Source organism: Molothrus aeneus, chromosome 3, assembly GCF_037042795.1.
Source record: "Molothrus aeneus isolate 106 chromosome 3, BPBGC_Maene_1.0, whole genome shotgun sequence".
NCBI classification, from domain to species: domain Eukaryota; kingdom Metazoa; phylum Chordata; class Aves; order Passeriformes; family Icteridae; genus Molothrus; species Molothrus aeneus.
In genome coordinates this window covers 60,806,567-60,829,102 of record NC_089648.1, presented here as the reverse complement: position 1 = coordinate 60,829,102, position 22,536 = coordinate 60,806,567, and the positions used below count along the sequence as shown (strand labels likewise).

Below are 22,536 nucleotides of genomic sequence, written 5' to 3'. Positions count from 1 at the left end.
GTCTCTTGAGGACCTTCAGAGGATTTTCAAGCTTGTAAGTACTACAGTGTCCTGTCACTGGAGTTTCTGGGAAGTGGTTTGGACTTGAGAGTGATGCAGTCATTTTGAGCTGATGGGTTTAGAAAAATAAATATTCAGGATCTGAGGAGCATTTTGAAGAACTGCGGTTCAGATTTCTTTATTAGTGCACCTTTGTTACCTGGCTGTGTTTCTGCCTGTTTTTTTACACTGATAAAGTGAAGAGTAAACCAGTAATAAACCAATAGAAAACCAAACCAGAATGGCCTTGCAAAATGGCTCTTGCTAGTTGCAAACAAACTGGTTTTTGCTGCATGAGCCAAACCATAGGTCTTTCACATTAGTATAAGAATGGACAATTGGCAGTTTTCCTTGGAATATAAAATGCTCTTTGACCAGGCTGGCTTTTAGAAGACTTGACTCCTCTTTTTATTGTCAAGTGCAGAATTGGAATGGCCAAGACTGTGTTTTTAACTTCCATCCATGTTTAGATATTCTTTCCTCAGCGTTGGGCAGAAGGAAGCCTGGAAGCTTCTAGAAGAATAAATCAAGTCTTTTACCTGAATAGTTTGTGCTTCCTCCTAGACAGCCAGTTCAGGTTATCTCATTAATCTTGTTGATTGTTCCTTTGGAAGATATTTGTGATACTGCATAGTTGTAAATGACAGGATGTTTTTCTTTGACATCCTGGAGGACCAGACCTCGTCTGTGCTAAAGAGGTGGAGAATAGTGTGTGGTAGAAAGGTATGAAGCTCTGTGCCATCATCATTCTGCTACAGGTCACCAGGGACAGAGTGATTCCCTGATTAACCCTTTCATATACTGATCAAAGGGCTGGCCATGTAAGAGTATGTAAGTATCTGTGCACCTTCTGCGTGGACACAATTGAACTAGTACAAGCTGCAATTTATTAAAAGTTGTAAATTCATGATTTCCAACCTTCTTTTTTTGCCTGTAATTAAAAATATTCTTAGATGGGCAAAGGACTCTCTTCTTACTTTTTTTGTAGGACTGGGTGGTATGCCATACTTGGGGTCAGGGCTAGCTAAATTTGTCTTGACCCTCTGGATGTACTGCCCATCTGTTCTGAGGGATTGCAGCCAAGAAGGGAAATGGGTGATTCCTTTGGGGTGAGTAACCTTTTTCCCTGATCCATTTCACAAGAAAAAGCAGAGGAATATTAAAAGCTTTTTTGTTCTTCCTCACCTTTGGTTTTGGTAGAATTCATTATCGTATGGTGCAGAAGTTCTCTGGTGCACACAGGGCACATTAAGGATTTGCTGGTGCTCAGGACAGTGCAGCCACCTGAGATGCCTCTTTCCATGCTCCTGGTGAATGGGAGAACTGGTGTCATCCCCCCAGCCAGCTTGCACATTGTCAGCCCTTCATCCTGCAACAGTCATCCCCTTTGTTTAGCAGGACTATTGACATCAGTGGGGTTCACAGCCTTGTTCTCAGTTCTGATCTGTTCTAAGCCATTCTGGTAGCCACAGACCTCTTTATTAATAAAAACTTGACCACACAGGTATCTGTCCATCTCCTGCAGTCTGTCCATTGTTTCATTTGGAAGCTGTTAAAGAGTTAATGTCATTTATTCTTTTCTGAGGGCTGTTCAACTGTTGTCAATTTCAAGGGGAAATCACAAATTTTGGTATGGTGTTCTTTTCTTTTTTAATTAGAAAGGCATGCTGCAATAGCAGTAATTAAAAAAACTAGTTTTATTACAAAATAAGTACTGCTGACAAAGTAGGCAGCCTACTCACAGACAAGTGATTTGTATGTAGTTTTCACACTTGAAAACTATTGCAGAAATGTTTTTGATATTTATGTTTACACTGGAGATATTTACATTTGTAAGGCTCTTGACCATTGTTTCTTACAATATGGCAATAGCCACCTTATAGAAGTTTGATTTTTGGACACGGTTAAAGAAACTGACTTTAAGAACAGACACAGTAGAACTGCCATTTGTTTGGTGATGATTTTTCCAGTTGTTTGACAACAGTTTGAAATTCTGCTCCTTGCAAAGTAGAATCAAAAGTTTTGGTTCATGTAATGATTAAAGGATCTTACTGCTTAAAATACAGAAAGCCATGAACAAAACTCCTGAACAATCTCCAGAGATGAGGAGTGACATAGGGCACAGCAAGATAAGGAAAATCATGTAGAGCAGACAAAGGACTTAGTGTTATTATGTCTGATATAATTACATAGTGATTCTAACTGGTTGATAGTTCTACTTCTTTTTTTGCTGTTTGTTTTGGGTGCTTTTCTTTTCCTTGGGTCTAGTGTGCTGCTGCTGTAGGCTCCTGAAGTTCCTGAGGAAAAAAATCCTAATGCAGGTAACATTTATGACAGGAGTTTATACTTTGCCTTTTTTCTTCCTTGTCTAGGTGGCCTTTTGATCTCCTCAGCACATTTTGGGGCATATGTGTGTGGTACTGATATAGATTACAACACAATCCATGGATTAGGTATGTTACATCTTTTGAAGCCACTGAAATCTTACCCCCTGTAATTTAAGAAGACTGATATTAGCAGATGATACTTAGTGGATTTTTAAGCAGCATTAATCTTTGCAGGATTTATTTGGTCGTGCTTAGTTTTTATTCACCAATTTACATGTATGCTAGTTAAGATAGTATCTTATTTTTAAACTGAAAATATTTTTGAAAAAGAATAATGAAGACCAAAACAAAGTTCCAAATAATCATTACCTCAGCTGTGTGCTCTTTTAACCCCTGATGTGAGAAGCTCTTCAAAACCTAAGCCAGGAACCCTCATCTCATTGTTCTCTGCAAATATTAAAATTATATTTGACCTAGTGGGCAGGGTTGTGACTGGTGGATGGAGAGAGCATCTTGCAAACCAGCATTTTTGTAAATGTATTCTTTGACACTCTGTGCAGATGGTGCAGCAGAAATTTTCTCTTGTATTTTCATTTTTCATTACTACTTGTGAAGTTTATTGTGAGTACTTTTGACAGTTTTTTTGGTGACATTTGATTATTTTCCTTTAATTTAAATGGTAAAGTATATGAAAGCTCTTCTTATATAATAGTTTCTTGAGTATGCTTTTTTTTCCCCTTTCCATTCCCCTTCCCCTCCCAGGCAAGGCAAGCAGAAAAAACCAGAAATGGAGAGGGCCGGATGAAAATATCAGAGCCAATCTCCGACAGTATGGTTTAGAGAAATACTACCTCGATGCACTGGTTGCTGATTTTTCAAGGCCAATATGGAGAAAAGGGATTTTGTTTGATGCAATCATTACAGACCGTAAGTTTGTTACTGCCTTTCATTGCCTTTCATTGTTTTAGTCATAACAGTGACTAAAACATTACTGCCTATGTACATTGATTAAATGCCTGAACCAGTGCTCAGGTCTGCAGCTTCCATGTTTCCAAAGATGATTGTCGAGAGCAGCACTGTGGAAATTGGATCTGCATTTGATGTCTCTGCATTTATTTTAAGGATAGTTATTAATGTATGTATAACAAAGCTGACAATAACACTTTCTCCCATGGAGAGAATGTTATGTTCACCAGCAAAAATCAATGTGGCTGAAAATCATCCTTTGAAGAAGTGTCTTTCAGTAAAAGCATCACATTATTGATGCATAGAGACTTCTTACCAGAGTGGTCTGTGTTGCTGTTGGCAGCACATTGGAGTCTGCCATGCATCTCTGATGGACTTTGGGAGACTTGTGTTAATGCTTAAAGTAATGCTTCCAAAGAGAAATTTTAATGTGTTTCCAATACACTTAGCTACTGGAAGCAGGAGCAGTTTGAAAGGATCCTCTGCTCTTTTAGAAACCTATTTACTAAACACTATTTGTCTTGTAAGAGAGGAAAAAGAAACCAAGGGGATGAATTAAGACCTTGATACAGCAATTTCTGATCTCAAGTGCTGGCTTTTACAATGACACACTCATATTAATTAGGAGTAGGAAGTGTGACTTTTCTTTTTAGGTTGCTTGCTAGTTTTTATTTGGCCTGTTCAACAGCAGGACAGTGTAGAATATTAACAAGTACTTAGAACTGAGTGTGAAAACATTTCTAAAACTTCTGCAGTGGTTACATTGGTGCTTCTGTGATGCTGAAACAAGTCTCACAAATTCACAAGTCTCACAAATTAACATACAAGTAAGTATGTTATGCTATTAGAAATGTGCAAAAAACGTTTGAGAAAAAACCTTCTCTGGTTCTTACATGTGAGAATTACCATTTGTGTAATGTTGCTGGCAAGAAATTCTGATATACTTAATTTCTTTTTGAAAAAGGTTAGTTAAGTGCTATAGGGGACATATTCATGTCTGTCAAACAAAAAAGGATGGGATTGTTTATCACATGTTGGAAATCTAAGAAATATCTTTTAAGAAAAACACAGCATTTGTCCTTTGTCATGTAGCAAACGTGTAGCTCTTACAGCTGAAGGGATTTCCTTGAAACAGTTATAAAAAAAACTTTTTGGAGCAAGAAACTTTCAACAGATCTTGAAGAAATTTTCCTTACTGACTTTTACTTCGTAAAAGCTTTCCATTTTTTTAATCTTGTATAAGCCACAGTTTGTGCACCATTGTGTATGTATGGTGTAATTGTGTGTTATTTGGACAAAGTGTGAGGTTCTCATCTCTGCATTTTGCTTTTGCTTTGTCTAGCACCATATGGTATCAGAGAAGCTCCTCGCAGAATGGGATCACAAAAGGAAACAGTTAAATCAGTTGAAAGAAGGTAGGGAAGCTGTCTTGTCTGATAGAATATAAATGTCTTAATGGAAACCCAGTTGCAGCTTTAGAATGTTTGTTACTTCTTGGTTGGCTGTCAGAAGTTTAAAAATGGTAGCAATTATAATTCAAGAGGAAAAGCCATTTTTGTTCTGTTTGCAAAACCACTATGTCACTTCCTGAAGCCTTCTTGGTTTTGTTTTCCCTCATCCTTTGCATATGTTCACATTTTGAATCCTATTTCTCACCTCTTTGAGCCACCATTAGCATGTATTTCCAGAACAGTTTTCTTTGGTCCCTGCAGGCTGCGAATTCATTCTAAAATGGAATACTTGTAATTTTACCTTCAGCTTTTTTCTTTTGCATTTTCCACTGCTCCTTGCTTTTCAGAGATGTCCCATAGCTTCTCCAGTGCCTTGTCTTCTGACTTTAATTCCTTTAGAAAGATGCTGTGCAAAATAACTATTGCCAGCATACCTATGGTTCTTTAGATTCATCTTTAGTACATGTGGAAGTCAAAGAGACAGGGGAACTTGAGAAGTTGTATTCCTCATAGTAGAAGTTGTACTCCTGGATTGTCTTAGGTAGCTTTGCAAAGCTCAGAAAGCGCTTTTGTGGCTTAGTATATTTTTTTTAATTGCTATTATTAAAAATTGAGATTTTACTTGTGCTCTTGTTTGCTAACACTTGTATGTTTTTTGTTCAGCACAGAAAATCATTTCTTCGTTTCATCCAGTTACCATCTAAGTGACATCTTTTTTGACCTCTTGAAGTTTGGGGCAGAATATTTGGTGATGGGAGGAAGATTGGTTTACTGGCTGCCCATATACAGGCCTGAGTATGTACTGTTGAATTCTGCTGTGTTGTGTGTCAGAATGGATGCTGCATTCTCTCTGTGCTTTCCTCTGGGACATAGTACCAGCACTTAAGAGTAATGCCCAGACTTTGTATTTTAAAACTTCGTATGAGGGAGGCCACATTTTGTAACAGAGCTTTTGAATGGAGATAATTCCTGACTGTTACCAAGCAGAAAATGCCTTTGCATGTCATTGTAAATGCATGTCCAGTGGGTTGAGGCTTAAGCTTAAAAGGTTAGACTTTCAAGGTGGAGAAAGATTTCTAAGACAGTAGAAGCAAGGCTAGTATTAGTGTGTGTTTCTGCTAAAGTAGTTCATAGAGGTGTGCAAAAGTCATCCTTGATTCTTTGGGGTTTGGCCCTACTGATTTAACTTTCTTCTGAGAAATAAAAGTGACCAAGAGATGGCAGTGAGAGGCAGGAACATCGGAGAGCAGCCCTGTTAGGGACTAGAGAGGCCAGCAGAGACTGCGGGGTCTGTCTGCTCAGGAGTGCAGCCTGGGATCAGAGCTGAGTGCGTAAGGAAAACCAGCTGTTCGCATGCCTTATTTCAGCATCTGCTAGATTAGGTTTGAGGGGTTTTTTTTGTTTTGTTTTTGTAAAGATTTTTTACTGGCAAGTGAGGAGTTGATGTACAGTAGCTGTTTCAAGCTGTCTTCCAGATACAGATGTGCTCTAAAGGTAGTTTCTACAGTGTCTTATATTTCTGTGTACAGCAAACTATACTGTTATATAAAGTTGTGGTTGACCCTGGTTTCACCATGGAAATGTCTTGGGGTAGTCCTATATATCTCATGCTGTTTTGCCAATTTGGAAATCAAAAGGAGCCATTTCTGTTACATGCTTCTGTAACAGGAGAGTGCATTTTAGTAGTTTGCATTTTTTAGTAAATGATAAAATTGATATTTTAGGCCTTTTTTCTAATAAGACAATTCACAGACAAAGCAATGAATGCTATTGATAGTATTGTAGCAAATTTTCATGTCAATAAAATCTCTTTGGAATTACTGAATTTATGTTATTCATCAAGATACCAGTGTTTTTCTTTCTGCTCATTGAACTTTTGTAAAAGCATGCTTCCTTACTACAGCAGTGTAAAGTGTTTCACTTCAGCTAACTTGGGAACTGCATATTTGAGATCAGCTTTAGTTGCTGTTTTGGGGAGGTCTAGTTGAGTTGACTTCTTAAAAGTGAATTTATACATCATACTATGACTTGAAATACTAAAGTTGCTAAAATTAGCATAGAATAGTAGGATAGTCACTTTATTTTCAGCTGTAATAATAACATGAGGCATTAAAGCAATTAAGTGGGGAGAAGAGATTTTTTTACTGACATGTTGCATTATCAAATATCCTTTGGCAACACCTGCCTTGAGTTTCATTTCTTGAGATCATTGTATATTATCTTAAATTAAAGCTGAAACTATTGGATTGGATGTCTGTTAAAATCATTGCTTCTGTATTTCTTATTTGACATGTTTCTGAGTTTTACCTGAAAGAATGTAGAAATACATTCATTAATGCTAACAGAAAAGGCTTTTTAACAAAGTGATAGTGATCTCTCCCTCTTCAAGATAGCATCTCACTCCAGAGTTTATTCTTTCAGTCAGACATTGAAATCATTGTTGAGTCCAAATTCTTCTAATTCCATTAAAGTCAGCCTCCTGTATGATTATTGAGAGGAACTTTTTAAATATTGTGGCCAGGTGCCTACCTTTGTAAAAGAAAGACAGTTTGGTGGTACTGGATACATCAAAAGTCTCGTGTAATAGAAAAAGCAGTTGAGAATTAATTTCATTCTTCTTTGCTAAAGCATGTTCTGACTTTACCTAGCTGAAGCAGGTACTTGTTTCTACATGAGAAGTGACTGAAAAGTAGTTTTATGGTCTGGAAATTTTGGAGGAAAGCAAAGAGGCAGTACGGTTTGGGTTTTTTCTTATTTGCATATCTGTATTTGGGATTGAGTTACTTCTTTAACAGCTTTGTGTTAAGAAATGCCAAGTTTTCCAACGGCACCTAGATAGATGCCGTTTTAATCCAGACCAACATCTTTACTTTCGTTCAGAAAATCCACCTCTTTACAGGAAAAATGTAAATCTCCTTCATTGTACCTTTTAAATTCAAGTCATAGATATTAAGTTGTTCAGTTCTGTGTTTCAGTGTCTGACTTCTGTTAACACCCAAACACTGGAGAATCATAGGAGCAGGTGTTTTGTACAAAATCATACCTAACAATACCAAAACTCATTTTCTGTGTTATCTTTTCATAACTATTACATGGAAAGCTTATTACAAAATCTAGGAATAAATGGCTGATCTATGTTTTAGTATATAGGAAGGATATTCATATTTATCATATTATCTAGGTTAATACTTCTTGCTGCTGTAGTCCCCTGCAAAGCTCTTAAATCTTTGAATTTCTCTTTCAGCATTTGGAGAAATAGAAGGATCAAAAGCAATTTAGAGAAAGCACTTTCTATGTAGAAACTAATGTGGTTATGAGGTGGGGCATTTAGAACACTGTAACTCTTGCTTCTATAGATAGTAGCAATGTTGGTTTATAATTAAATGCTATCTAATGTTAAATGATGGTGTTTGGGTTTTTTTGCCATTAGAAAAAGTAATTACAATGAGATAAATTTGTAATACAAAATTTTGAAGTTCAGGAATGTTACTGTCTAATAAGAGCTGGCTTAATATGATTTGAATCGCTGTGATCTCTTTTTAGGGAGCCAGAGTAAAGTCTCTTATTCCTGCAATTTCATATATGTTGACTGTGGAAAATAACTTTAAAATCACAGCTCTAAGTTGTTGTTCCTGGTTGGCTGAGGTAGTTTGTATAACTTGAAATTATACAGGCAGGACCAGGTGTACATACATTAACATAATTTAAATACATGCAGAAAATGGGGGGAGTGTCTCTTTACTGTGGGGTTTTAATTTATTCTGGATACTGCATGTCAAGGTGATTGGAATATATGATGTCAAAACTCTGAAACAGCAATATCTGAATTTATTTAATCAGGTTAAAGTGCATAACAACTTTCAACTGTGAACCTTTTTGTGAAGTGTCTGTAAGAATTTTGTTTCAGATGCAGGTCTTCCACTTCATGAGCCTACAGCACTAAGAATGATTATTTCTTCCAGATACACAGAAGAGATCATTCCCCGCCATCCATGCCTGAAACTTATTAGCAACTGCGAGCAGCTGCTGTCCAGCCACACATCAAGGCGCCTCATAACCATGGAAAAGGTGAAAGAATTCAAGGTAAGCTTGAATTCTTGATCATATCGTGTAAAATAGTAGCTGTTGCGTTCGTGACAAGTTCGTGCTATTCAGCATTTGATCCTTGTTTCTGTCACACTTTGGTTTTTATGATCAGAGTTAGAGCTTTTGTAAAATTGAGCAGTGATTTAAGGGACTGTTCTGGTTTTGGTTTCTTCCTTTTTATTCTCAGTTTTTTGGTAAACTCTTCATCCTGAAAAAGTCCCTTGATAGTGTGAAAAAAATCTTTGAATTTACGGTTACTTGTAAATCCCATCCACAGAGACTTTGCCTTAATGCCAAAGTTTTCATTGATTGCAAAGTGTGTCTCAATGCCCAAGTAAATACTAAATATCTTTGTGGGTCTTGCAGTACAGGTAGACCTCATTTAATTCTGTTACTTCATCTTTAGAGTGGTACATTTTATTTTTTGGAATAATATTGAAATTGTGACAAGTACAGCAAAGCGCACTGGATCAGGGATTGGGACCAGGGAATATGGCATTCAGATCTCCTTTCCATTCTTGCTACTTCTTTCTCTTAACACTGTTAAAAGAAATGCTGAACACATGTGAGGCAAATTCTTAATGAAAATGCACTCAGTGAGCAAGTGTTTTCAGTACATTGCTTGTCAGCTGGAAGAGCTGTTTCAGATGGCAGGAGATGCAGTCAGGCTGCTGTGTCTGTGTGGTGCTTGCACTGCTGACACAGAGGGGTTCAGTGCTGCCTTCATAATGCTCGTGGTGACTGCAGTTCTCAAGCAACACCTGAACTTCTCTAAACACTCTGTGTGGAGCTCAGCCTCGGAGCTGCCAACTTCACCAGTAGCAAACCAGGAGGGTAGAAGATGAAAGTTTTTGACATGTGCGTCTCAGGGTGTTCAGGGAGGTTTTTGACAGCAGTTTTATTGCTACCAGTGCTGTAGGGTAGCATATTCTAACCTAAAAAATATATCAGCCCTTCTGCAAACAGACTTGCGTCATTTGTTACTCTCCTCTTGTGCATCACCTGTTCTTCAGTTCATGGTTTGACAGGTTCCTGTCTGGAAGTGCTTAGCTCTGAGCACCTGAGACTAGTTGGCAGGCTTGCTGCTTAGATGAGACTGTGCAAGTGCTTACATTCAGTATTCCAGATGTGTGTTAGATAATTTAAAGATACCAGAACCTGTGTGTTGTTTCTGATGATGCAAAACTTGTCTAGAGAACAAAATTCATGTTGAATCCTTAGCCAGTTCCTGTTTGGTTTAGGACCTTGTTTTGGTGTCTAGGATTTCCCCACCCCAGTGTCCCTTACCTGGAATATGTTTTTTCCTCTATTAATATCCTGAGCAACCTTTGAATTGGATACTTCTGACTTGCCAGATAGGACTATAAAATTCAGTAATTTTACTTTTGCCTGCTTTTCTTTTTCCTAAGTGAAAAAGTGAATTTTTATGGATATACCTAACATTTATGTTTCCAGACAGTTCCTGTCTGCATTACTAAACTGGTTTGTAACAGGCCCTCAGTTGCCTTTTAATTCAGCTTAGTGCAGCACTTGCAAATGGATGAGAAATGTTACAAAGCATGTTACTGTTACTATGCAGTTCTTCGGTTTCCCTGCCGTTTGCCACCAATAAGGAATTGCAGATTTCACAGCAAATTTTGATTTCACTATTAACACTTTAAATAAACTCTTAACTGGAGATTAATTCAGTCAATTATTAAAATTGGTGGTGCAGTTTCATTGGAATAGTTTGTAATAAAAAGGAGATCAAAGTGAAGGCAAAAAGTGAGTATGTCTAGGTGAAGTATTGATCTATCATAAGAAATCATAAGCATGAAGATCATATGTTGTATTAAAAACCTCACAAACCTGGTATATAACTTAACTGTCTTGTAAGCATCCAGTCTGTTCTTTCTAAGTTTACAGAGAAATTGTGCCAATTGGAAAAGGTTTCTTCCTGAATTCAGCGTTGATATGAATATGCTCTTCCAGCATGTGCACAGTATGAGCAGAAGAGTTTTGGGTTTTTTGATTACTGTTTCAGACAACTTTTGCCACTGTTCCTCCCAGCACAGCATTCACCCCAAAATGCACACTCACCTCCTGCCTCCCCCACAGCACAGCTGCACACTGTCACCCCAAAACCCAGGGTGGGTGGGGCAGGAGCAGCTGCAGCCTCAGCCCTGAGCCCTATGTTTCTCCCTCCCTGTGAGGCATCCCACTTTTTTAATGCCAAGAGAGATGCCTAGAAATGATGTAGTAAGATGTAACAGAAAACTTGACTGAAGAACGAACTCTGAGCTTATGCTTGTCCAGGGAGGGACTGTGAAGCACCACGCACACAAGCCCACCCTCCTGAATGGGTCAAGCATTTCCATGTCATGTGGTCACTCTGGAGTTGTTACTGGTGTAGAATTTTTCCTGCTGAATTTAGCAGTGTCTAAATTCAGTGTCTAAGTTCCTGGGTGTATGACCCTGCTGTCTCTGGTTTGGTAACTGCTCCTTTTTGTTTATAGCTGTATAACATTAGTACAAGTGGTTTCTATAGCTACTGTCCAGCACCAGATGTGGAGTGGTAGGAAACAGTGATAAGACTAGGAAAACTTTTTTTAAAAATGAAAACTAAGTGTGGGTAATTACATTGAAGCTGGACTGGGGCATGCCAGATGAATAAGAATCTTTGGAAAGTCACTTAATATTTTCCCTGATTTAAAGAAAAACATTTTCTTGTTATCATTCAGCATCCCCTTCTCTTCTGCCTCTTCATTATTTATTAGAGAGCTCTGAAACCTATTTTAATGTTGTCTTTAAAACAAATAAGTTGTTAAGGGTTTTTTTTTTACAAGTTATTTTCTCTGTAGAGTTAAATGAAACCTGTCCCTGGTGTTCAGATTGTACCCATTCAGCTCCTTGATACACAGTAGTGTAAGTTAAAATTTGTTTGAAAGTCCTTAGTCTCTGAAATCCAGGAATTTCAGTTACTTTGATCAGTCCTCATGCTGCCTTTAGAATTTCTTTGACTAGTACATCTCAGTAGGGACTGGTATCCCCAGGAAATTCAGGATTTCTTATTTTCTTTTCCCTTTTTAAAGCAGCAATTCCCATTCTTGTTGGTGGTTGGTTGGTTTTTTTCTTTGTTTGTTTTTTGGTTTTTTAAGCATTTGCCATATTTATTAGACAGTCATGCCTGTACAGGTAAGAAGTAGGAAATGGAACCTCTTAGACTGGAATTTTTGTGATGTGGGCCAGGAGCTTCCTTTGTAATCTCTCCTATGAAATCCATGCCTGACTGCAGATCTCTCATTTAGTGGGCAGTGTTTGCAGAGCTCCTGATGAGGCCTGGATTTTCGAGATGAGATTCTGCTGTGTAGTGGTGCACCAAGTCTCTTTCCATCTGGTGCATGCAGATGCCCCTGTTACACCTGTGTTCTACTTGAAGTTTGTTCTTCTACACAGCACATCCTCTCTTTGCCCTAACCAGCTTGGAGGTAGAGGAAAGGGTAGTTTACTCCTTCATCTCTTCCCCCCAAATCAGCATTTTGTTTCCTATGGAATCAAGATGAATGTTGTACACATGCATGACCTCTTAGAGGTTGTGGGGATCAATTTTTATCTCAGAGTATCTTTGTTCTATGTATCATTATCCATCAGGGTCAAATATCCTGTCCATTTTCAAAATAAGTGAATTACATAGCATTCTTGTTAAAACATCCCAATGACATAAAAATACATGTTTATGTTGAAGAAGGATTTCTGACCTGGAATTGCAAGAGAAATGTGCTCTTTTTCAAAGAGTAGCTGGAAAAATGGGTACAGGCTGGCTGTGAGAGGAGTGTGTCTTAAATCCTTCTTATTTCCTGTCTGTCTATAGTAATTTTGTAATTTTCAGTTTTTTCACAAACTTGTTAAAAGCCTGTTGTTTATCAGCCTAAGAATAGTCATGGAGACAGCAGTCTCTCACAGGTGATCACAAGACAATAAATACTGTGCCTGCATTAGGTTTCCTGAAGTAATTTTCTCCTGCTCTTTTCCAACAGTGTAGTATTTAAATAGAGCTGCTGCTGGTGTACGTGCTTTACATAATAGATATCTACATGGCACTGAACATTTAGCAAGTTAATTTAAGCTGGTGTCACATTCCTGATACCTGCTTTTGTAGCAGGTGAGACCTTCTTTGAAGTAATATCTCGTTGTGTCCAGAAGAGGGCCCTTCTACATGCACACAAGCGTCTTTGTTGGAAAACATATTCTTTCACTCCCTCAGAATGCTCGTTAAGATCTCCGGAGCTAGGAGAGGTGCTGATCTCAGTAGGGGAAAACCTGGAAAAGGCTACAAAAGAGCTGAAGGGAGAGATTGTCCACTCGGATTCTGTGCATCCTTGCATTGTAGTACTCTTGTAATATGAAAATATCGACTAAAATCTACTTCCATGTTTCTACTAATGCTAAAACATTCTGCAGTAACTTTATTTTTGAATGTGAACAAATAACTAAACATCTTAAGGTAGTGAACCAATGTCTGTGTTACTGCATTGGTTAAAAACCTGAGAAGTAACACATGGCAGAATAGAGGCTTGGTTCTGTTGTGTGCTTGTTTTTATTTTCTCCTTGTGCTGTTCAGTTGTTCTGTGTGAGGCTCCTTCTCACTGTTCCTTCCTGCTTTTGAGCATAATGAGAAACTGACATCACCCAGAAGCATTAAACTGTTTTTAGAAGTTGCCATCAGTTTTCTTTAACACTCAGATTAAAGTTTGATGTAATGTTTATCTTACAGCGTTGCTAATGTTAGCTGACAAGTATCTTAATTGTATAAAGCCATAGTACATGATGAACTAAACCTTTGTATATACAGTGGGCCAATTTTCTAAACTCTGTTTTTGGCTGGTGTCAAATAGGTATTATGTGTGAGGATTTACTGTGTCAACTTTAACTTTCAGAAATACATGAATGTTGCACAGAAAAAAAAATCTCTGAATGTGCTTTAGCAACTGTAGGAACTCATTTTACCATTTGTGTTCCTCTTCTGTTTGTGCCTAGCTTTTACAGACCTCTGACTGACTGAATTCTCCTGAAAATATTTTTTCTGGAAAGTGACCTGTGTGGTGCATGGTACCTATGCTCATTTGGTTGGGTAAGGGTGGGATTCTGATGATGTCAGCTGAGATATTTTCAGTGACTTAAGTGTGTGCTGTTGAACTGTAAAACAAAAACCTAACTGCCTTATCCTTGCACCTCATGGTTTGAAAAAGTCTGTTTTTCTGACTTTTTTTTTCAATACATGCTGAACACACTACCCTCAAGTCTAATGTTTGTCTTCTGGTGCCATGCAGGATCAAGATGAGAACTCTTACTTGTTGGATGGCCAGTATATGCCGTACAGGGGACACAATTCTTTCCGTGAGAAGTATTTCAGTGGTGTGACAAAGAGGATTGCCAAGGAGGAAAAGGACAATCAGAAGTAAAATATTATATAAACAGGTTAAAAAATGAGAAAAGAATGAAGACCGTGTTTCTTCGTAAGGACATCTGGATATGAACATTCATTTGGATGCTTCAGAAAAATAAGTAACTGCTTTTAATTTTAAAACAAGATGAAACCCACAACCCAGGTTGGGAGCAGTTCTTTTTAATTAGCTATGTTTATAGCAGATTTTATTGTACAAGTTTTTTGAGTCTTATTTAATTTATATTTGTACTTTCAAGTACTAATGATGATTGACTAAAACCATTATTATTGTTCTTTCACCATTAACGTTTACAAGAAAGTAGTAGTATTATTTGGCTTCTTAAACTGTGAACATCTGTCTGTTTTAAAAACACGTGGTGGTGATCAGGGATTGCTGATTAAGAAGATCATTTTCATTTGTTTTGGTTTTTTTTGTAAATGGTGTACAGTAAACCAAAGTTGGCGTGAGGTTTTTTTAATTCTTGCATGCAGTAATTGCTCATATCAATTCCACTTGCTCTGGCTGAGGTCACAAGTGTTTAAAACAAACAACAAACACAAAGAAACAACTGGACTCATGCACACCCCACCAAAAGAAAAGCCTCTGTGACCTGACAAACTTTGGAGAGCCTATTAAACCCTGTGAAGCCTGTCCACATCTGAAGCTCATCTGTACCTTGGATTTGCTTTTGCATTCCTAAACCTTGACTCTTGGTAACGCCAACTGTCTTCAATTTTTGGTTCAGAAATCGATAGTTAAACCAGTAACAACAACAGCATAAAATCAGTAATGGTTCCCTAATGGTATTAAGCCTAATCAAATCTTTGAAACCAAAGCTGTATTTGTTAAAGGGCAGACTTTGCTGAATCCACACCACGTCCATCATGGAAATACCTCATTTGAAAACCACTAAGCCCATTAATTCAGGATGTTAATGGCTCTGCTCACTTTGGTGGTCAGATATGGTCACATATTCTTCTTGGTCTGCATTCACCAAGCAGGGCCCTGGTGCACGCATCTGCAGTGCAGCCAGAGGAGCCCTGCTTCTCGGTTTGCTGCAGGTCGCTGACTGTGGTCATGTTAATGTCTTTGTAGATCATAATTTTTAAGTGCCGCTCCAAGGAAGGCACAGGTCATTGTGTGTATCTGATTGAGTTCATTAACTGAATTTGCTCTTCTGTGTATTGTGGTCCTCAGCTGCAGCAGGAAAGCTTACAAACTCAGTGACAACTTAGTCTGGCCTTCTGGCTCTAATCTGTGGTGTGTTAAAAAGTTCTCAAATAGTGATTTATTTTCTGTGTTTCCATTATAAATCACTTTGTCCTGACACTTTTAATGTCAGCCATATATAATAGTCATTCTGGACTCAACTTGGAGCAAGATCAAAGCTCAGAAAATTTTTCAAAAGCAGAATTTGAATTGATCATTTTCAAATATTACATCAAAAATGTACTGCTTCTGAAAACCTGTCTGCATTTCAGCATTACAATTTAGCATTCATCTTTTATTACTTAACAAATTAAATTAGTTTTCCTTCTTCATAGGCAAGGAGCTTTTCTGGATGTATTTATTATGCACTTAAAACTCCATTTTCATGAAAGTTACCTTACACATGATCTAAGTGGTTGTACAAGAGGTAAGGTAGTGGCAAATCTGGCTCTGCCTGTTCAATGAAAATGATTTAGTTTATTTCTCCTTTGCCTGGTCCAACTTCTAGTCCCTTCAGCAGTGGTGGTGTGGCCTTTGTTTAGTAGTCCATACATACCAGCTCTGTCATTACTGAAGGATACTGTTTTGAACAGAAACTGTATTTGGGGTACTGCATCAACATTGGCGAATCAGAAATCATTTAGAATTGAAATCAGATGTTCAGTCTCTGCTGATCCCCAACTTTAAAGCTGTCATTTGGAAATGTTCCTCATCTTTAAATTTCTCCTTGCTCAGTGTGCACGCTCCAGCCTGTTGTGCGTGCAGGCTTCCAGAGCCCAGGCGTTTATAGATCCAGAGCTGTGACACAGTCCTGGCGCTCTCCCGGCCGGCTGACTTATCCTTTCGGCAGCATTTGGCCATTGGTGGCCACAGCTCCTGGCACTTCCTTTCGCTCTGGTTCCATCCAGTCTCTTTCCATGAGGTTCCAGTTTCCTGTCCCTGGCGGGGAGCAGCAGTTCATGAGCCCACGCTGAACTCATGCCGTTGTCATTCTCTCCTTTGGGGCGGTTTGTGCCATTTTCCAGTTTTTAAAAATAAATGTTATTTTTGGAGTGCTTTGTTGTGCTGCGGCAAATTGGATGGAGGGAGGAGCTGAAAACGGCTGCGAGGTCATATGGGCAGAAGCTGTCTCTGGCTATAGAGAGCAATTTGTTGAGGCAGCAAAGAGAAAGAGCTCCCTCTTTTTACAGGATCCCTTTACCTGGTGGTGGTGTTCTGACTGCAAGCCCAGCACATATCTGTGGGAAGAAGGGGAAAATAGTGGAAATAGATTTTCTGTGCATTTACTGTGTACCCTACTTGCCATCTCTCTCTAATACTTTTTATAATTAGTGGCCAATTTGACCGAGTTGGTTTGATGATGTCTTACAGATAACAGAGCTACACTTTCGTTGAAATAGGCAGAGGGAGTGAAGAAGACAATCTCTTCCAAGGAAAAGTCTGTAACACGAGTTCAACTCTCATTAAACATCAGAGAACCCACATGGAAACAAGACCTGGACAAAAGCTCTAACTAATTCTTTTTGTTTCTGCTACTACAACCAGTGCTGGCGTTGCTGCTTCTTGATCTTCTCATTAAAACAAAGAGACACAAGTAAAAGCATACAAAAAAGCTTTTTTAGTAGGAACACGAGGGTCTTGGCTGAACTTCCCACTTCTACTCAAGCTATGAGGCAAACTCGAAGAAACTCAGTCATTTTTCCTCATCACTGAGTCAGGCAGATGTGTCAGCTTGGTGAACTTCTCAAGGATAGTGCAGCTCTCCCTGTAAACCATCCTAAGAAACTGGTGTCTGTTAATGGGAGGACATCTGGGTCTCTTCCAGTAGAGAGACAATGTCCCCTCACTGGACATGGGCTTTCCAACAGCAACTCTTTATGATTGGTTTTGGTGGGCCCTTAATTCCTCTCTGCCTGTTCTAGAGGCCTGGAAGGCTGTGGTGGGAGTCCTTAACAGTTCAGCATATCTTTCTCTTAGACAGGCACTCAGTGTTGTGACTTAACAAGGTCATGGGTGTTCATATGCACCACAGCTGCCAGATGGCAGGCAGATTTTTGTGAGTTCTCAGTCAAGGCTCACCTGTCCAAAATTACTGAAAAATGGTGCTAGGAAGATATACCATGGGCCTTCAGGCTGCTTTGATATTGCTTAAATGTAGAAATGTTATAGGGAGGAAATGCCTTAATAATTCTGAATCTTTGCTTTTCTTCTAGCTCTGCTTTTTAAGATTTCTTCTTAATGTTTTTTTCCATGTCTCCAGGACTATTCCACAGCTTTAAGGTCATCAGCCAGAGAAAGGTATCACAGAGTGGTGACCCTGTGACTTTGCACTGTCTTCTGGCCACAGGTTTTCCACAGACAAAAATGTTCATTTAGAGCAGGGAAGAGGCACGGGGATGATACACAGTGGTTGCAGGTTTCCCTGTTGGACAAGAAGAGCTCTGGGGTTACTTGGCAGGTGTTTCAGCTGCTGGCTCAGCTCCCATCACCACACCATGTTTCTCTTTTCTGACTCTCCACCCCTTCATAGAAGCTGGGAAGAAAAATTTAATGTGTTCTTTCTTTGCTGTTTAGTTTGATTTGCAGTTTAAGCTGAGGTCCAGAGTTGAACAAGGCTGTCTTTTCAGTCTGGAAACTTCTTCCTAAAAAAAACAGAGTTGTGGGTACCCAGGAGAATGAAAAAACTGGTATTCCTCTCCACCTTTCTTTTTTGTTTGATATTTGCAAAAAACCATATTTCTTTAACATTATTCTCTCCTGTAATTGGTTTTGGTGATCAATTTAAAATGTCAAAATGAAAAATATGTCTTACCTGCCCCTGTGTTACCCTTTTAATATATTTCTCTGGTGTTCTCTTACTGGCTCAATGGGCTGTAAAAATCTGTGTTTAGGTACGTATCCTCACAGCTGTTTTCATTACAGTTCTCTGTCCTGGATGCTGTTATTTTGTACACCGTATTTTGCATTTTGTACTGCCTCTCACCAGTTCCAGCTTTCCCAAGCCTGTGGGTGGGGAGGACACCACTCCAAGGAGATGAAAGCTCTCTGTTAGCTAAAACACCTCATCAGACCCAGGGTCCTGGAGGATGGACATTCTGCCTGGCTGCACTGAGGGCACTGGACTTCGAGACAGGTTTGCCAAGTAAGATCTTTTTTAACTCTTGTAGGTTGCATAAAGTGAGGTGGGCAGCTGAAAGGTGAAGTCCATTGTCAGGAGGAAAATCTCGGTGTCTTTGCTGCTGCTTTTGGGATATTGGCTGACTGTGCACCCAGGAGGTGCTTCAGAGGCTGCTGAAAACCCACAGCAAACCAGGGGATTCCACTGAGTGTGTCAGGCTTGACATGGAGTACTTTGAGTAGCAAAGTAGGATCAGGATATTTTGCTTCATTTAAAACTCCCCAAAGTTAAATTTTTAAAAATTCAGTTTTTAGGTGCTGGAAAAAGATGATTTTGTACAATGACATATTAATGATCATCTGAGGTTCTAATCCAAATTTTTGTTGCCTTACATGAAAGGGGTGAAAATAAAAAAATCTAGACATGTTCAAAACAGCATAGTATCACTGTGGTGTTTCTTTCTGAAAGAAATTTTATTTGAAGTTTTTTTTCCAATGAAAATGCCACTTGATCTATAAATTCTGTTTTAAAATTTGTTCTTCATGGATTCATTCTAATAAATACTTCAGTAATAAAGTGCAAAATAACAAGTTATGTTATTATATGTAATAGGATAAGTAGTTAACTGTAATCCAATAACTCCTAAAAGTCTCATCTCTATAAGGAGATACCATTGGCAAAGCAGTCATAGTTAATTGCAATATTTCCTTCTCTGGAGTCTGTCCCAGAAGATGGGATGTCTGACTGATGTCTAGGGATGGATGTCAATGCCATGACTGGACAGCCTAGAATGTCTTTGCTTTATCCTGAGACCAATATGAAAGATTTCCACTAAACACTGAGAATTATGCTGTGTATTTTGGAGGCAAAACTAATCCTTGTTCTATCTTTTCTTCTATAGAAGAGCACTAGGGGAAATGCAAGTGGGTAACTGCAGTACAGATTAAATTCAATTATGAAAGTTCTTAACTAATAGCCAAGGTTCCTTAAATACTGTGATTTTTGGCTACACATGAAACACAGCTATGTGGAGAAAATCCTTTGAGTAGTTGGATCTATTATAGAATCAAAGAATATGCTGAGTTGGAAGGGACCCATTGGGATCATCAAGTGCACCTCCTGGCCCTGCACATAACATCCCCAAAAATCACACTGTATGCCTGAGAGCATTGTTCAGATGCTTCTTGAGCTATGTCAGGCTTGGTGCTGTGACCACTTCCCTGGGGAGCCTGTTCCAGTGCCCAACCACCCTCTGGGGGAAGAGCCTTTTCTTGATATCCAACCTAAAGCTCCCCCACCTCAGCCTCATGCTGTTTCCTTGAGTCCTGTCGCAGGTCACCTGAGTGAAGAGATCAGTGCTTGCCCCTCTTCCCCTCACAGGAATGTTGAAGATCACAATGAGGTCTCTCCTCAGTCATTTCCAGGCTGAAAAGACCCAAGTGACCTCAGCTGCTCCTCATAAAGCTTCCCTTCGAGACCTTCCTCATGGCCCTCCTTTGGACACTCTTTAATATCTTTGTTACGTTGTGGTGCCCAAAACTGCACGCAGAGTTCACGGTGAGGTTGCTCCAGGGCAGAGCAGAGCAGGACAACCCCTCCCTTGCCCAGCTGCAATGCTGTGTCTGATGCACCCCAGGACATGGTTGGCCCTCCTGGCTGCCAGGGCTCTGCTGGCTCGTGTTTAACTCTCTTTTGACCAGGACCCCCAGGTCCCTTTTCACAGCACTGCTTTCCAGCATCTCATTCCCCAGTCCAGCTCCTCACGTTTACATACAAGCAGTCTTGAGTTGTTCATGGTTGTCTTCTTTGTGTGACTGTATGTGATGGGTGGGATGATGCCTCTGTGGTCACAATGTGCCTTTATAAATCAGGTTTGTTTTGAGGCAGTTGGCTTAAAGCTTTGAGATCTGCGATCAGGAGTGCTGGGCAGGTGCAGTGGGTTTATTGCAATTACAGCTGTGAAAGAGACTAGGATAATAACCAGAATCATGAGCAGCACCACAGGACATGTGCTTCTGTCCTCAAGGGAACCTTGTGTCTTTTTAATAGACAGACCCATAGCAATTTAGAAGCATTTAGGAAGCATTTCCTACTCTCTCTTCAAAATCCATATGTGGCAGAGTACTTGTGTGCCCTTGCTTGAGCCTCATTCCTTAACACAACACTCCCTGGATAAATGAAATTACATGAGAAAATGAACTGGTTTGCTTAAGCAGTACTTGTCAGAGTCAGCATTTGCAAAATGTCATGTTTTAGTCTCCACAGCTTGGAGCAGGAACTGTCACAGAAGTGTGTGTGCACCTCTAGCCCTGTCCCTGCTGAGGAGCTGGTGCCAGGCAGTGGGGACGTGCTGGTGCTCGCTGGGTGAGCACACACAAGCCCCAGGCACCACCACCTGTGCTTGTGCTGCCTCCTGCTCTGGTGTTCCCCCTGACAAGCTGCAGGCTGAACTCGTTAAACTACTGCTGTTCACTACAAGGAATGACCTGCCAAAAATCTGCACAGCCCTGTGCCACTGGGGCCAGGGGAGCCCGTCCTCCCCACTCACCCCCAGCTGCCCTGCCTCTTTACAAAGCAAAGAAATTAATTCTATAATAATCCTAGAATGGCATTTTTAGCCTTATGTAAAAATGTCAAGGAAAACAAAGATAAGGATTATTTCTTAATTAAATACAGATTTTATTTTGATTTTTGTTTTTACTCTCAAAGCAAACCAAACCAAGTTTCTGCCAAGAGCTGTTATAGCCCACCCCCTTCCTATTTCTTTTTAATTGTATTTTTATATGCCTGGCAGAAGTAATGATGAAAATCTTTCCAGCTGTGACTTTGCCAGAATCCCTTTCTGAAGCTCCTACTAATTTGGATTAAAACTGGATGGATGAAAGCCTCAAACAGCAAATCCTGGCAGTAGATTTGCTGAGGCCCCACAGCATATACTTCTCCAACTGTTCTTATCTTCTGAGGAAAAAAAAAAAAAGAAAAGAAAAAAAAGTAAACATAATTTTGTAATTACACAGTTGTTAGTATTCTCCCTGCTTTTCACCTCCCTGGGCTGGGATGCAGGGTCCCACCATCTCAGCAGCCTGCTGGGTGGTGGGACAGACAGGACAGACCCCTGGCTTTTGCAGGGCAAGGTCTTAATTGCAGAATGGTGGAGTTTTTAAACACTATCTTGTACCAGCTACACTAAATGTTAACAGCCTGGATTTTAGAGGGATGTAACAATTCAGAATGGAAATGGTGGGTGTGCAAACCTCTCATTGCGAGGATGTGGAGCCACCAAGCTTCCTGAGCTCTGGCTGCTGGGTGTTCACCTCACTTGCTTCATTCTAGCAGCGTTGGCGCCGCCTTGTCTTACTGTCCAGGCTTCCTGGAGCCAGCAGCTGCAAGCTTTCCTACTGCCACAGACAATTAAATTAATTTCTTCAAATTGGACAAATCGATCTCTGGCAAGTGGCCCATGTTTCTGCTCCTCTTCCCTCTCGCCAGGAGAGTCTTCTGGAAACTTGTGAGTTTACTAAACCCTTGCTCCGTGAGTTCCTCCCTTCGTGGCCATGCTGAGGCCAAGAAAAGGCAGTGCTCTGAACATGGGCAGTGCTGTGGGATGCTGTCAGCCTCTTCCCATGGCCTTGCCACAGGCCGCTCTCTTCACCAGCACAGCCCCTCCAGGTGTGAGGCTGCAGCTCACAAAGGCACATGGAAGCTACTTGTGAGCACATTGTCTTAGATCCCAGTGCTTCCTGCAGGGGATGGCAGGAGCTCCTTGCTGCAGGTGCTCCAAGCACCTTGCTGGCCTGCCTGGAGTGCCTCCTGCATGGAGAAGGAACATGAATATTACCAGTTATACTGATGGCATAGTCTCTTAATCATTAGGAACAAGAGCAACTTTCCTCACTTGCAATTTCTGGCAAATC

At 39.8% G+C, this 22,536-nt stretch overlaps 1 protein-coding gene across 1 annotated transcript in view; it reads left to right on the top strand.

The window, feature by feature from the left end:
* Window positions 1–19,058, top strand: part of TRMT11 (tRNA methyltransferase 11 homolog) — a 28,044-nt gene extending 8,986 nt beyond the window's left edge. Inside the window, exons 8-13 of the mRNA XM_066547050.1 lie at window positions 2,412–2,492; window positions 3,129–3,293; window positions 4,675–4,747; window positions 5,447–5,578; window positions 8,746–8,866; window positions 14,179–19,058. Coding sequence (XP_066403147.1) covers window positions 2,412–2,492; window positions 3,129–3,293; window positions 4,675–4,747; window positions 5,447–5,578; window positions 8,746–8,866; window positions 14,179–14,310 — 704 coding nt within the window. The 3' untranslated portion in view covers window positions 14,311–19,058. The remainder of the gene's footprint in view (window positions 1–2,411; window positions 2,493–3,128; window positions 3,294–4,674; window positions 4,748–5,446; window positions 5,579–8,745; window positions 8,867–14,178) is intronic.
* The last annotated feature ends 3,478 nt before the right edge of the window (window positions 19,059–22,536 follow it).